The sequence below is a fragment of the Falco biarmicus genome, chromosome 20 (assembly GCF_023638135.1).
Source record: "Falco biarmicus isolate bFalBia1 chromosome 20, bFalBia1.pri, whole genome shotgun sequence".
Classification (NCBI taxonomy): Eukaryota; Metazoa; Chordata; class Aves; order Falconiformes; family Falconidae; genus Falco; species Falco biarmicus.
In genome coordinates this window covers 3,605,521-3,618,508 of record NC_079307.1, presented here as the reverse complement: position 1 = coordinate 3,618,508, position 12,988 = coordinate 3,605,521, and the positions used below count along the sequence as shown (strand labels likewise).

The 12,988-nt window shown below is 44.5% G+C and overlaps 1 protein-coding gene across 2 annotated transcripts in view; it reads left to right on the top strand.

Moving 5' to 3' along the window:
• Window positions 1–12,988, top strand: part of UBASH3B (ubiquitin associated and SH3 domain containing B) — a 75,584-nt gene that overhangs the window by 39,884 nt on the left and 22,712 nt on the right. The window contains exons 2-5 of one of the 2 annotated variants that reach the window (XM_056322694.1): window positions 8,319–8,376; window positions 8,957–9,143; window positions 9,650–9,848; window positions 12,044–12,213. In XM_056322694.1, the coding sequence (XP_056178669.1) occupies window positions 8,319–8,376; window positions 8,957–9,143; window positions 9,650–9,848; window positions 12,044–12,213 (614 nt within the window). The remainder of the gene's footprint in view (window positions 1–8,318; window positions 8,377–8,956; window positions 9,144–9,649; window positions 9,849–12,043; window positions 12,214–12,988) is intronic. The other variant, XM_056322693.1, reaches the window with a different exon arrangement.

Genomic DNA, 12,988 nt, shown 5'->3' with positions numbered 1-12,988 from the left:
CTCTGCCTAAAACCCACCCAAGAAGGGGAAAAAGAGGCTCTAGCGATGAGGAGCTTCATACAGGAAACAGAGATATGGCAAATCTCTCTTCCATTCCAGCTCATTTCTGTATAGGAAGAGCAGCAACTAGAAATAAAAAAGCATCATGTTTGCCTTGAACGCTGCAAGAGAACTTACTTATTTCCAATCAGCATGACAACTGCTTCCTTTTCTGGCTATCACTGAAACTCCAGATGGTATATTTGAACATACTTAAACCTCTAACTTGGCTCCTTGCAAAGACATTGTCTTCCTGCTTAGCTAAAAATGTATTAGTAGTATTGGGATGAAAGCTCCTGCTCTCCTGCACTGCGCTACTTGAATAATGAAATCTTGGTCACTCTGCAGCATTCTGGCTAGTATTAAAATGAGGTGGTTTTGATGGGGACAAGCCTCTGTTGAATGTGCTGCAGTTAAAACCACCATCTATTTCAATTTATTTGTATTATCTGTATTTGACTATTTTGCTAATACTCAGAATTCTGCAAACCTTTCACGCAGTGGTTATTACCTCTCTTCCTTAATCCTGTCACCCTTTTCCAGTGATTGCTCTGCATCAAAATTTTGAACCTTTCTGAATCAGTCAGCCAAGGTGCTGCCAACTCTTATGGTTTTACTGGGGAATTGTGAGATGTCATTTCCTTCAATCTCCGGCTTCAGGATTCCTGTTATTTTCAGAGACGGCAGCTCTTTATTTGGGTAGCAGTACATTTCTAGATTCACACATCAGGGGAAAAGCTTAAGGAAGTGAACTAGGAAGCCTGACAACAACTGTAATCCAAAACAAAACAAAAAAATACCATGATTATAAGCAAAACTAATGACAGGTTTTTGCATGGGAAGCTGAAGGGGAAAATAAAAGGACAGAGGAATTCTGATGGTGCGTGTGACCAGTTCAAATCAGCCAAAATACCTGCGCCTCATTCCTCCTCCATCACACAGGGACCTGGTGGAGAGGCTGGCAACTGCAAGCTCAGGATTTTGACATCTAAGCCCATGCCTCATAAAATTGCTGTACTGTTTTTGTTCTAAAGAAAATAATATCCTGTTTCCTTTTTAAACTGTGTATCTCTTTAAAAATATTAAATGGCTGCTACATTCCTGCCTTTATCCCAGACACTTTTTATGAGTCTGTACTTCCCTCTTCTTTTGCTTTAACAAGCTGGCTATGCAGAGGATTAGGGGAATGACAGTGCACATGGGCTAAAGAATGGGGGGGGGGGGGGCGGGGGGAAACGCCTTCAAAATCTTACATAACTTAAAAAAAATAAACACGTAAAACAGAGGCACACACCCAGGCCCTCACTCTTTGCACTTAAAAATCATCATCATCATCATCATGTGGCCAAACGGCAGTTTGCCAGCTGGACTGTCCTCTGAAAAAAGGAACATTTTAAATGATGGAAACTAGAAATACATAGCAGCATGTTTCCCAGACTTATTTCTGATGGCGTTTCCCATTTCTCTTTCTTTCCTATTACCAGAGCTTGGTATTCAATAGCTGGGAGTAAGCAGCCACCCCTTGGGAAGGAGGAGGAAGAGAACTACCGAGCCCCTACCATGCCGTCAGGCACCTTCTATAAACATTTACGTGACCTACAGGGTACAGCACAGTTTGAAATCTGGCAGTCTCCATAGCCACTGTGCAGTCGGGCAGTTCCCCGTACTCCTCTGAAAGTTCCTGTATTTCAGGCAAGACCTGGGTCTTTACATGGCTGTGATCTGCTTATAGCATTCGCTGACCTAAATTGGGGATGTTGTACCGAACAGCGTGTTCCTAAGGGGATCTCAGCGTATAGCAATGAACTCGTGTTTTGTGGAGGATGTGGCTGCAATTAAGAGTCACTCAGTTAAACATGAGGACTTTATATCCGCCAGCCTGCGCGGTATGCAACAAAGTGTAAGCTAAGGTAATGTCTGAAGGATTCGGCCAAAGCTCAGTAAAAGGAAGAAAAAGTAATTCTGCTGCTGCGCAATTACGTTAAGAGTCGTTTGTCTTGCAAAAACACCCTGGGGTTTTTGTTGGTTTTGTTTTTTTTCTCTTAACAAATTGCAGAAAAGAAACCTACTCAACCTCCTACCCTAAACAGGAACTTGATCCCTAGTGATATCTTCCTGTCCTGTCCCTATTTATAGAAGTAAGGTCACCTAAATAAGAACAGAAATCGTATCATATGATTTTTGGTGACCAACTGAATTCTGCATATTGAGAATTCAGAGGAATACATATGAATAGCCCACATCGAAAACCAGTTGGAAAGAACACCTCACTGGCCATTTTTGTGTGGAGAACAACTAACCACTTCATGAGACATGCAGTCAGTTATTTGGAATTTGGTTATCTTTCCCTACATCGAATAATCAAGTCATTAGATGGACAGAAATTTTGCTTGCAAAACTGTTCTACAATGTGCCATTGTTTATTGAAAGCCTACAATAGACACATTTCCACTATGGTACTGTTAATGGTATAAACAATTGATGAAAGCTGCAAAAATTAAGGAATCTGTAAGGGTCACTTGATGGGAAATTTGGAAACTCACACACACACAGAGCTGGGAATTTTACTGTTTGCAAAAAATTTGTAAATGCTTCCCTATACATGCTGCTACACAGCAGGGTTTGAATTCAGGACCTCCGGCACCACCACTGTTTGACATGTGAGCTGCGGGGGAGTTAACTTTTAGGCTTTTGACCTGTCCCAGGACTGACAGGCATGCTCCAAACGGCACCTGCAGCCACATCTAGAAAAGGCCTTTTTTTTTGGTCATCCCCTGGAGCCAGACAGTGTTTTGTTTTCTATTCTTTTACCATAAACCAACATAGAGTGAAAAAAGTCAAAGTTTACCTAGACATAGACACCTATTTGAACATAAGTTTACATAAATACATAATTTACACACACACACACAAGCAAAAATAAATGGGCCTATTTTATAATCCTAAGTAAAATGTTCCATTTGACAGCATTCTTCTTTCAAAACTCATTTGGTGTTAATTATGATCCATAATTCCTATCTTGTCATGTCAGGCAGTCCTTCAAACTGAACCTAATGATGAGGAAAGCCAAGTACTTCCATCATGTTTAATGCAGTTTCCAAAGTATCTTTATTTACACAACTAAATATTTTATGGGCCAAAGATTCAGGGCTACTTGAAATGATGAATTAATTCCTCCAAGGGGTTTTGTACATGGATAAGAAGTTTGTCTAGGCTTGAGGCATATAATGAAAGGGAAGATTTAGTCATTCCCTTTCTTTTACAGGCTGCCTCCATCCTTCCATTGCTCATTCACAAATCCCTCGGTGCCTCTGTAGGCAGACAAGTTGTAGGTGGATCTGAGGTAGAGGCTGCTGCTAGCATTTTCTACTGCCTCTGTGAGCAGCAACACGCAGCAGAGCAAGCCTTCTCTTACAGAGAGAGGTCAGCTCTGCCGACAGCAGAGTTTCAATCTCTGCTTATTATAGCAAATGGAGAGCCAATGGAAATGGGGAAATTCAGTCCTAAGCGGCAGCCAGAGGGGCCAGCTTTCTATGAACTAGACTTTGCTTCTGGAGAACAACCAGGCTGCGTGGCCCCAAGGGTTCAGACCAGCTGTGTGACTCAGCCTTGGTGTATTTGAACGTGTGAGGAGGAGAGGAGGTCGCCTGCAGCAGTCTCTGCTCGGTCCGTGCCTGAAGGGCCAGCTCCAAGGGCTTCAGCCCAGCTTGGCCATGATGGAGGCTCGGGACCCTGCACAGCCGCGGTGCACACACACGCATCTCCCCTGCCCTAGCACAGTACATGCATGTCAGCTCATCTCTGCCATGGGCATCAACATCCCAAAGTTTGCATACCTCTTCAGTGCTAAATTATAACGCAGGTGCAGATAAAGAAATATCTCAGATTAGTTCAGCCCAATCCCTTGCTCTTGTGCTGTTTGCATTAACTTGCCCACACGGCAGTTCATTACCAGGCACACTACGGCACCGTTGGCAGCCATATACACCCTCCTTTTTTAAACTAGACTAGAAAAAGAAAGCTGAGCGCTTACAGAGGATTTCTCTGTGTGGTGCTTCTGAGACTGAAGGTTCTCTTTATGGTTAATACATCATTCCACACTACAGTCATTTCCTCTGAAGTAAATGGAATTTTGCCATTATACTTTATGTTTATTGATATATGTTTCTTAGCTGAATTGACATTCCCCTGTTGCCTTTTTTTTCTACCCTGAAATTGCAGGAAACCAAAAATCCTTCAACAGTAACGAGTTAAGTTCGTTAGCGTGCAGAGCTGTGTACTCTCCCATTAAGTGGGCTGAGGTTAAAGTGGGCACCATTTCCACATTAATATGTATATGCCAGGGCAGCAACACCGGTTCTGCTGTAATGTTTCAGGCTCAGGGGTCAACTGTTTAGCTGGGATGCTTCCTAGCAAGATTTTGATACTGTTTAACCAGTGATTGAGCGGAGGAAGACTTTCCTTGTGACTTAACATTGAGGGGTGTCATAGGGAGGCCTTTGAGGTTGAAGAATCAAAACCATCTGATTCTTTGTGGTGGCTAAAATACTTGTGGTGCTTCTGGAAGACACTGCTATTAGGATCTTCTCCCTAAACAATCCATCTCCAGACCTGACTCCAACTGGACATGTCCCTTGCTGTCTGTTGACAATTGCTATTATGTGTTGCTGTGGATTGTTAAATGAGTTCCCTGTACTTCATCTCAGAGGCAGCAGAGGTTAAGAGATGGAGGAGCTGGGTGGCTGGAGGGACTAGTAGTGCTGCACAAAGCTTCTCACCTCCTATCTGAACCCTGCTGCGATTTTTGCATGACCAGAAATGGTTACTATGTGATGCTGGTTTGGTAAATTCTGCAAAATAAGTTATTTTGTGGCTTTTTCCCCTTTTTTGGTGCATCTGCATCACAAAACCACTTCTTACTACTAGCTACAATACTACAGCAACACTTGCTACCCAGCATGAGTAAATCTGAGCACCTAAGCCATAGCTAGTCACCTAATTAAGTGACCTGGTTTTCTCAGGAGCAGAATATGTCTTCCAGCTCCCACTGCACTCAGCAGCTGTGAAAATCAGGCCACTTTTGTAAGTGGCCAAACGTAATTGTGATTAGTTTCAGGTACACAACTTTTATAAAACCTGATCTTGACGGGGCCTGGGAGCTGGAGCACCTGGCAGATGGGTCCTCTCCAGGTTCTGGCTGGTGGCAGCAGGGGAAGGTATTTGAGAGGAATGCAGTGCTTGCCTTGTTTTGTGACTAACCAGAGGCTATCAGTAATCATCATCATTCCCAGCACTAAATTAAAAAAAAAAAAAAAAGAAAGAAAAAGAAAAGGTCTCTCAGCTTCAGGTCCGGTGATAAAAATATACTTTGGCTTTTGTTTGCTTTATGCAGTATTTCCTCCTTGCACTGAAAATTAAATTGAAAAGGGAGTTTATTGTCCCCATGGAAGAGATAGGCACCTTTTGAAACCACACATGAACAAACGTGTGGGGCCCAGCCTAATGTTTTCTAACGCCCCTTGGGGTCTCAGGAGTACAAAGGCAGCAGAGAAGGAGCTGCAGTCAGTTCCAGCAGAGCTCTATTGTGCGATTTGTTCCAAGGAAACATCAATTCGTTAAGTGAACAAGTCAACAAGGGTGGGTGGCAGAACTGTCTGTCCTGCTAGATTGTGCATGACTCCTTCAGAGTTCTGCTCTGGGGTCTGGAGAGAGTAAATAACAAGTGGGAGCCAGCTTGTTTGCCCTCACTTTGCAACAGGAGAAACTGCTCATTTCAAAGCCAGAGCTTTACTCGGAGGGTGTTTTTAATTCACTGCCTCGGATGCAACACAGACACGCACACTTCAGTGGCAAGATGTATGGTTAGGAGAGTCACATCGTAGTTGTGCTTTAAAGAGCATAAACAATGAAGGCAAGGGGCATGTGTGTGTGTGTGTGAGTGTGTGACCTGAGCAAAGGCAACAATAACAGAAATGGATGGTAAAACCAGGGTAGGGAAAATCCACAGGCTCTGCTGGAGGAGCAGTGTCCCTGAAAGGTTCTCAGCTTATGCAAGGGGAGAGCTTATTGCTCTTTGCTCTTGTCCGAACTGCTTTTCAAGGAAAAGCAGTGGCTGTTTTGCACAGTGCATCCGAGCCAGACTAGGGAAAGGTCAGCAAGATAGAACAGCCCAAACTACGATGTTGACCGCACAAGATACATCCTTCCAGAATGCAGGTGCTTGGACCAGCGCTCTGCTCATCTCAAATGAATGCTGGCAGATAAGGGCAGCAAAATGCTTCAGGAGGAAGTATTTTCATAATCACACATTTGCAACACAGCCCTTTTTTGCAGCATTATCTTTCTGCCTTCCTCTTACCCTCAAAATGAACAAAAATATGTATATTCAAGGGGTGGGGAAGCCATGGGCAGAGCTGAAACACAGCTGAGTCAACAACACATGTCTACGAGCTGGGCTGGTGGGTAACACTGCATATTCCTGCATGGTTATTGGAGTGCTTTTGAAAGTCATCACTGCGGACAGAAAGGGTGACAGAAGCGCAGTAAACATCCTACACAGCACTAAGGGCAGAAACATGAAATGCTGGAGGGTCCCAGCTGCCCGAATCCTAGAGCCATGGGTTGGACCCTGGAGTCATGACCCTTTGCCCTCACTTGGACACTCTTCCTATAACCACCCAGCAGCATCTTTTCACAGCAGATAACGCAGAGTGGGTACATACTACATTGATCTCGTCCCTTTGGTCAGACACATTCCCTCTAGCTTAAAGGTGTCAGCAAGTCTTTTGTGCTATTATTGAGTTGTAACATACCATATTTAGTAAGATTAGGTTATGGCTTGAAGCTGGCTGGTGTAAACTAGAAGTTTTCCTGTCCTCAGTCAGATTTTCTGTCGCTAACAGCAGGCAACTGAGACACGGCGTATAACCCACAGAGCAAAAGGGAGGCAGGTGCTTCAGCCGAATTAACAAGAGAATACAACTAAGCTGTCACCTTGGTCAGTCCTTGGGCAGTACCCCTGCTCATGCTTCACCCGCTGAATGGTAGCCAGCGAGGCTTTACCTTCGGTGGGAGCTGCGCTGGCACCTGAATGCATCCCCTGTTGTCTAATGCTGGGAAAGACACCTCTGTCCACCAGTGCTGCGTGGTGGGTCTGTACAATGTAGATCCTTTTCTGGCACTGCCTACCTGTAGGATCCCTTCCCTGGCTTCATGGGACAGCTGCCTGGAGACCCCACTCTTGCCTTCTGTGAAGGCTTCTTCCTCTTCAGATCTTCCTCCACCCACACCGTTGTGCACGAGGGTGTGCTGGTTATTTAGATTAAACCAGCATCCCATTAATTTTGGCCTCCTTCCTGCCACACCTGTAGGACTTAGTTTAAGAGCAATAGTGCCCTTCTTCCCTTAAGTAGGAAGCTCTGAAGTCACCTATTCATGGGGAATTTGCCTCCTGACACCCAACAAAGGGCCTGACTTCTGCCTCACGACCCTAATGTTTCTATCCTTTTCTGCCTCCTTCATTCATAATTTTTGCTAAATATTCATGCCATTTGGATTCCAGGTGAATTCCCCATGTTGGCTGTCTCTAGTGTTACGAAGTGGAGCTGATGCAGGGCTGCATTTCGACGCTGATCTCTAGCATTTGGAAAACGCTATTACATGTCTACAAGTTAAACAGCACTCTGCTGACTTGCTCTGGAACTGGAAAATTTGCTGAACAAAAGACTTGGGGTCTTCCCAGCTGGAGTGAAAAGGGATTTATAGGCATCCTGAAGGGAAATGAGCAAAAGAGCACTTCCAACGTAGCAAGGACTGAGGGCAGCTAGCAAATTTTGGCAGGTTATTCTGACCTGAAAAGCTCTGGTTTGTGCCCCCTGGTGGCAGCTGGATTTTTCTTGTCCTTTTCTGGTCCTTCCAGACCCAAACCTTTTGATTTTCCTGATGAACATATGACCAACAAAGAGGTCATTAAATGCCAATAGCCTTCACTATCCAGAAGAACACCAGGCCAAGCAGGGAAAACCCAGAGCTCCGTGTCTCATTACTTTGAACAGGCTGCATCACTTTGCCCCTCGAACAATGTATGGTGATTTGACAGGGGACATGTCCAAAAGAAAGCCCCAGGGCTGAAAGAATCAGTCTGGAAAGCATCTCCTGCAGATTTTGAAACACACCGTTACAGCCCTTCCCCAGCAAGGACCCAAGTGCCAGCAACAGATCTGACTATAGCCATATAACCCAGCATCACTGAAATATTTTTTATTTTGCTCTCTCTCCAGACAAAAAGCACTGGCATCGACAGGTGGAAGAAGTGTTCAAGCAGCATGCGACTGGTTGGTATGAAGTAATAAATGCTAAAAAGAGTACAAGAGATTAGTGACTTTAAGGTTTTAGCCATTGGAGTGTTTAAACAGGGGCGTTATCTGAAAAGCACTAGCAAAATTAGTGAGACATTATTTAAGAGCTGTAAATAAGTAATCCAGAAACAAGCCTTGCCTGAGACAGTTTGTGATCTTCAGTAATAGCAAAAAAAAGGTGAGAGAAAGGAACCACTACTCTCTCCACCCTTAGCACCTAAACAGAAAACTAAGAACTGCCTTTTCAAAGATGTTGAGCAATTTCTAGCGCTCTCCTCCCTGTCTTTTGTACACCAAAAGTCAGAAAGGCAGAAGCAGTGACCCAGGTTAGATCTTCAGAGCCTCAGTCTGAAACTAAAACCCAATTTTCTTGTATTACTCAGCAGTGGTAATAGGTTGCAAGTGAGACAGTGCACCTCTCTGCCTGACCTGCCAGAGCTGATTTTTTCCATAAAGGGAGAATGAACAGGAATAAGGACAGGGGAAGCTGGTTTTGCTGGGAAAGAAAAAAAAAAAAAAAGTCTTAATCTTTCAATCTAACACTTCTTTCTCCCTGTCAGGCTGTTCTCCCATGTGGGTGACCCATTCCTCGATGACACCCTGCCTCGGGAGTATGTCCTCTACCTGCGCCCCACCGGCCCCCTGGCTCAGAAGCTGTCTGAGTTCTGGCAGCAATCAAAGCAGATCTGTGGGAAGAACAAAGCTCACAACATTTTCCCACATATCACCCTTTGCCAGTTCTTTATGGTAAACCAGAGCTCCTCTTTCCGTTGCCTTTATACATGCATTCATGAGCAGCCCTTGCCAGGCTCAGACTGGAGACATTACATGCTTCATTCAGTTGCTGCAGAAGGGTTTGTGCTCAGGAGCTGGGGCGGGGGGGGGCAGAACTGCCTGATGCCTGGGCTTGTTGAGGAGGTAATTGGTTTTTTAAGTGGGTTGTTTTCAGGGAAGAGCAGCAGCAGAAAACCAAATTTTAATAATCTCAAGTGATCGTTAACGCGAGAATGGGGAGGGGGGGTAGGAAGGTTACTTGGGGATATCTGATCCTGCTTTGACGACAAGGGAGGGCAGATGATTTCTACGCATACCTTTTTCTATGACCCTGTGCTTTTTCTCACTGCATTATAGCTAATGTAGACCATTCACGCCAACCCAAGCTTCCTTTCTCTACTGAGTGCACTACAGAGCTAAGCACAGGCATAAGGAGCCATTCTCCACCTGAGAAATGCTTGTCCTGTTTCTTTTTGTAGTGTGAGGACAGCAAGGTCGATGCTCTCACCGAAGCTCTGCAGGCCACTGTGATGCGGTGGAAATGCAAATTCCCAGCCCCTCTGCCTTTGGAGCTCTACACGTCCTCAAACTTCATTGGGCTTTTTGTCAAGGAAGAAAGTGCTGAGGTGCTCAAGAAGTTTGCTGCAGACTTCGCTGCAGAGGCTGCTTCTAAAGCAGGTGAGTGACTATGCTGGCAGCTGCAAAGAGCTCACAGCGCCGGCATTTTCAGAAATCAAAATTTTGATGGCACAAAGAAAGGAAGCTCATGAAGCCAATACCTGATTTTCAAAAGTGGCTAAGAGCCTGAGAGGAACACCCCACCAGGCGCTTTGGGTTTCAGTGCTTTTTCAGTTGAAAGATCACCTGACATTTAGTCTCAAGTGTTATCTCCTGACAGGGCAGTTGACATTTCGTGGTTCCTTAACCTTTCAGATAGACGGTCTGTCTGCAAGGCTGAGCGTTTCCTGCTTCACTCACTACCTCAAGCCACTGCCACAAAACTTTCCTCAGCCTTGTAAAGGCTGTGTTTGTTTTTTCGCCGCATTTCTGAGATGTAAATAGTAAACTGCAAGAGGACCCCAAGTTCCCTGGTAACCTAGGGGGGAACCTTTTAAAATCTCAGTACCGCCATGGCTGGCTCTGTTGCTGTGTCCTCTGCTGCTTTTGGAGGGGGGAACCCATCAGGAGCTAGGAGCAGGGAAATAAGCAGAGCACCCTGTGCTCTGATGGTCTCCGCTGCTGAACAGGCTCTCTGGGTGTCCTCCGATTACCTCCAAACTTGGAAGTCGGAACAGCATCAGAGCACCGTAATAGCTCCCTGACTAATCCTCCCACCCTCTGTCGCTGTAGCATTCAGCCTGGACTAGTCACAACACAATCAGTTTAGTCCTTCATTATCACAGGCTTATCCTGGAATTTAAATACATCAACACACAGCAACTTCTGAGTCCCTGGGATGTTTCTGTGCTAGGCAGGCATCCCATAACACCATGCAGAACAGCTCCAAGTCTCTGCCCCTGGTTCAGAGGCAGGGATACAGATGTGTCGTAGGTTCGTCACACCTCTGAAATGCATTGCTTTCACCTGACAGTGACCTAGAACTTTTCTTCCCTTTAGAAGAGGGAGGAAATGGCTGTTACATTTACAAATGCACATTTTGGAAGGCAGCGACAGGCACAGAGACATTAGGCGGGTCCAAGGACTGCTGCAGCCACATGAGAGCGGTACAAGTGGTCCCCTCCACAGTGTAGACATGCCTTCCAAACTGACACAAAAGGGGCAGTTCTTACCCCAAAAACACTGACCCAGAAGAAGGAAGCGTCAATGGCTTCTAGCAAGCTTCTGTCCCTGTGACTGCTCCAATTCAGACCGAATTGGTTCTTAGGGGAAACTGCTGCATTGCAGTCCACAGCTTGGTCAGGTTATTGCATTAAAGTCTCTGGGGCTTTTTCAGAGATCCAGAACATACTTTTTCTTGCTGATCAAAAAAAAGACAGATGAGCTTGCAAAGATACCCCTGGCTGGCACTTGGAGCCAAGTCTCTGAATAGCTGCAATTTTGACTGAATAATCAGTTAAATTTAATTGCAATTTTTGGTTGAATAAGCAAGAAGAAATTACATGCAAACAATCTATCCAATGATTTCCACATCTACTGGAAAAGTCCCAATACTTCACATACTTTCACCTTTCTGCTTCCTGGAATCTTCTCTCAATACGGGTAATTCTTCTGCTGGTTCATTTTGAATTGTTATCGTATCAATGTCTGTTTCCACAGTTTTGAATACCTCACCCTCAGTGGGCAAACTGGTAATCCAACTAATGTCCAGGGAAAAGATTTAATCAACTTGCATGAACCTGTAAATTCCATGGATTTGTAATTGCTACTGTAGGAGAAAGAACAAAGGTGGGAGAGTAAAAATTATGCTTTCTAACTTGCTTATTTTGGAGAGATCCTCAACTGCTAATGAAAGAAAGCCTATCCCTTACCTAGAAAAATGTCTTTTTTGGCAGAAGACCCAGTGGGTTCAAAATTACAATAATTGTTATCACACCATCCAGAAACCCATTGTTTCCTGAATGCAAATGCGTTTTGGCAGTTTGGCAAGGATGCTTTTTTACCACCCTGTTGTGACTCAGGACTGAATCAGACAACAAATCTTAATAATTTGATGCAAGGCGCAACACATATATAGGGCACTCACATATGACTTTCCCAAAGCCTTTTCAGAAACTGCCCTATAATGTGTTCCACTTGAGCTATCTTTAAGAGTTCAGCTCCCAGCTCCTCTTGAGACATGATAGACACTCTTACACCCTTGAAAAGCTGCTAATCTCGACAGTCACTTGTTAACTGACATCTTCTCATTGCAGATGTTCACGTGGAGCCCCACAAGAAGCAGCTCCACGTGACACTGGCCTATCACTTCCAGACCAGCCACCTGCCCACGCTGGAGAAGTTAGCGCAGAACATTGATGTCAAGCTGGGCTGCGACTGGGTTGCTGCGATATTCTCCCGAGACATACGCTTTGTTAATCATGAGGTAAATTTTTGGAGCCTGTTTCAGTCAAAAAGAAAGAAGGAAAAAAAAAAAAAAAAAAAAGAGAAGAAAAAAAAAAAGGGCCTAGCATAGTTGCAGGCTGCTTTAGCTGTGAGCTGAATGAGGACTCCATGGCTGCTGCCACAAGCTGCATTCACAGGCTCTACAGACATAAAGGAATTTGCCTCAGGTCCCACAAGGACACTCAGAACATAGATCTTCCACAACCCACCAGTCATCTTAACAAACAAACCATCCTGCCCTTCTTTGGCTTTTTTACTCATACTGTCTAGACTTGCTATTTCACCCACCTCATTTCTTGCTTCTTGCAGGAACAATGTCCTGCTGGATTAATTAATTCTAACAATGACTCTCCTGTTAGCTCAACATAAAATGGTCTGATCTCTCAAGAACCAGGCCAGCATCTTAATCCGAGTGCTATCCATTTCTTCTGTATAGACTTGGCATCACTATTAATCACAACGTTTAGTTTCATCATGTAAGAAACTTTTACCCTTGTGGCCCGTATACAGAATTCATATGAGTAATTGAAGTAAGTGCAGTAGCTAAGTGTCTAAACATTGTTTTCTTAATAATGATGCTTTCCAACACAACATACAGAAAAATATATATTATGTCTATTTTGTAGATTGGGATCGGGGACATAGAGAAACCACACGTGAGATGCATCTCACCTCCCTGTAAATACCCACAAGTTAGACCTCAAAGTCTGAGCCAGTCTGAGGCTCAGCGCAGAGAAACAGGCACCTCCAGAAAG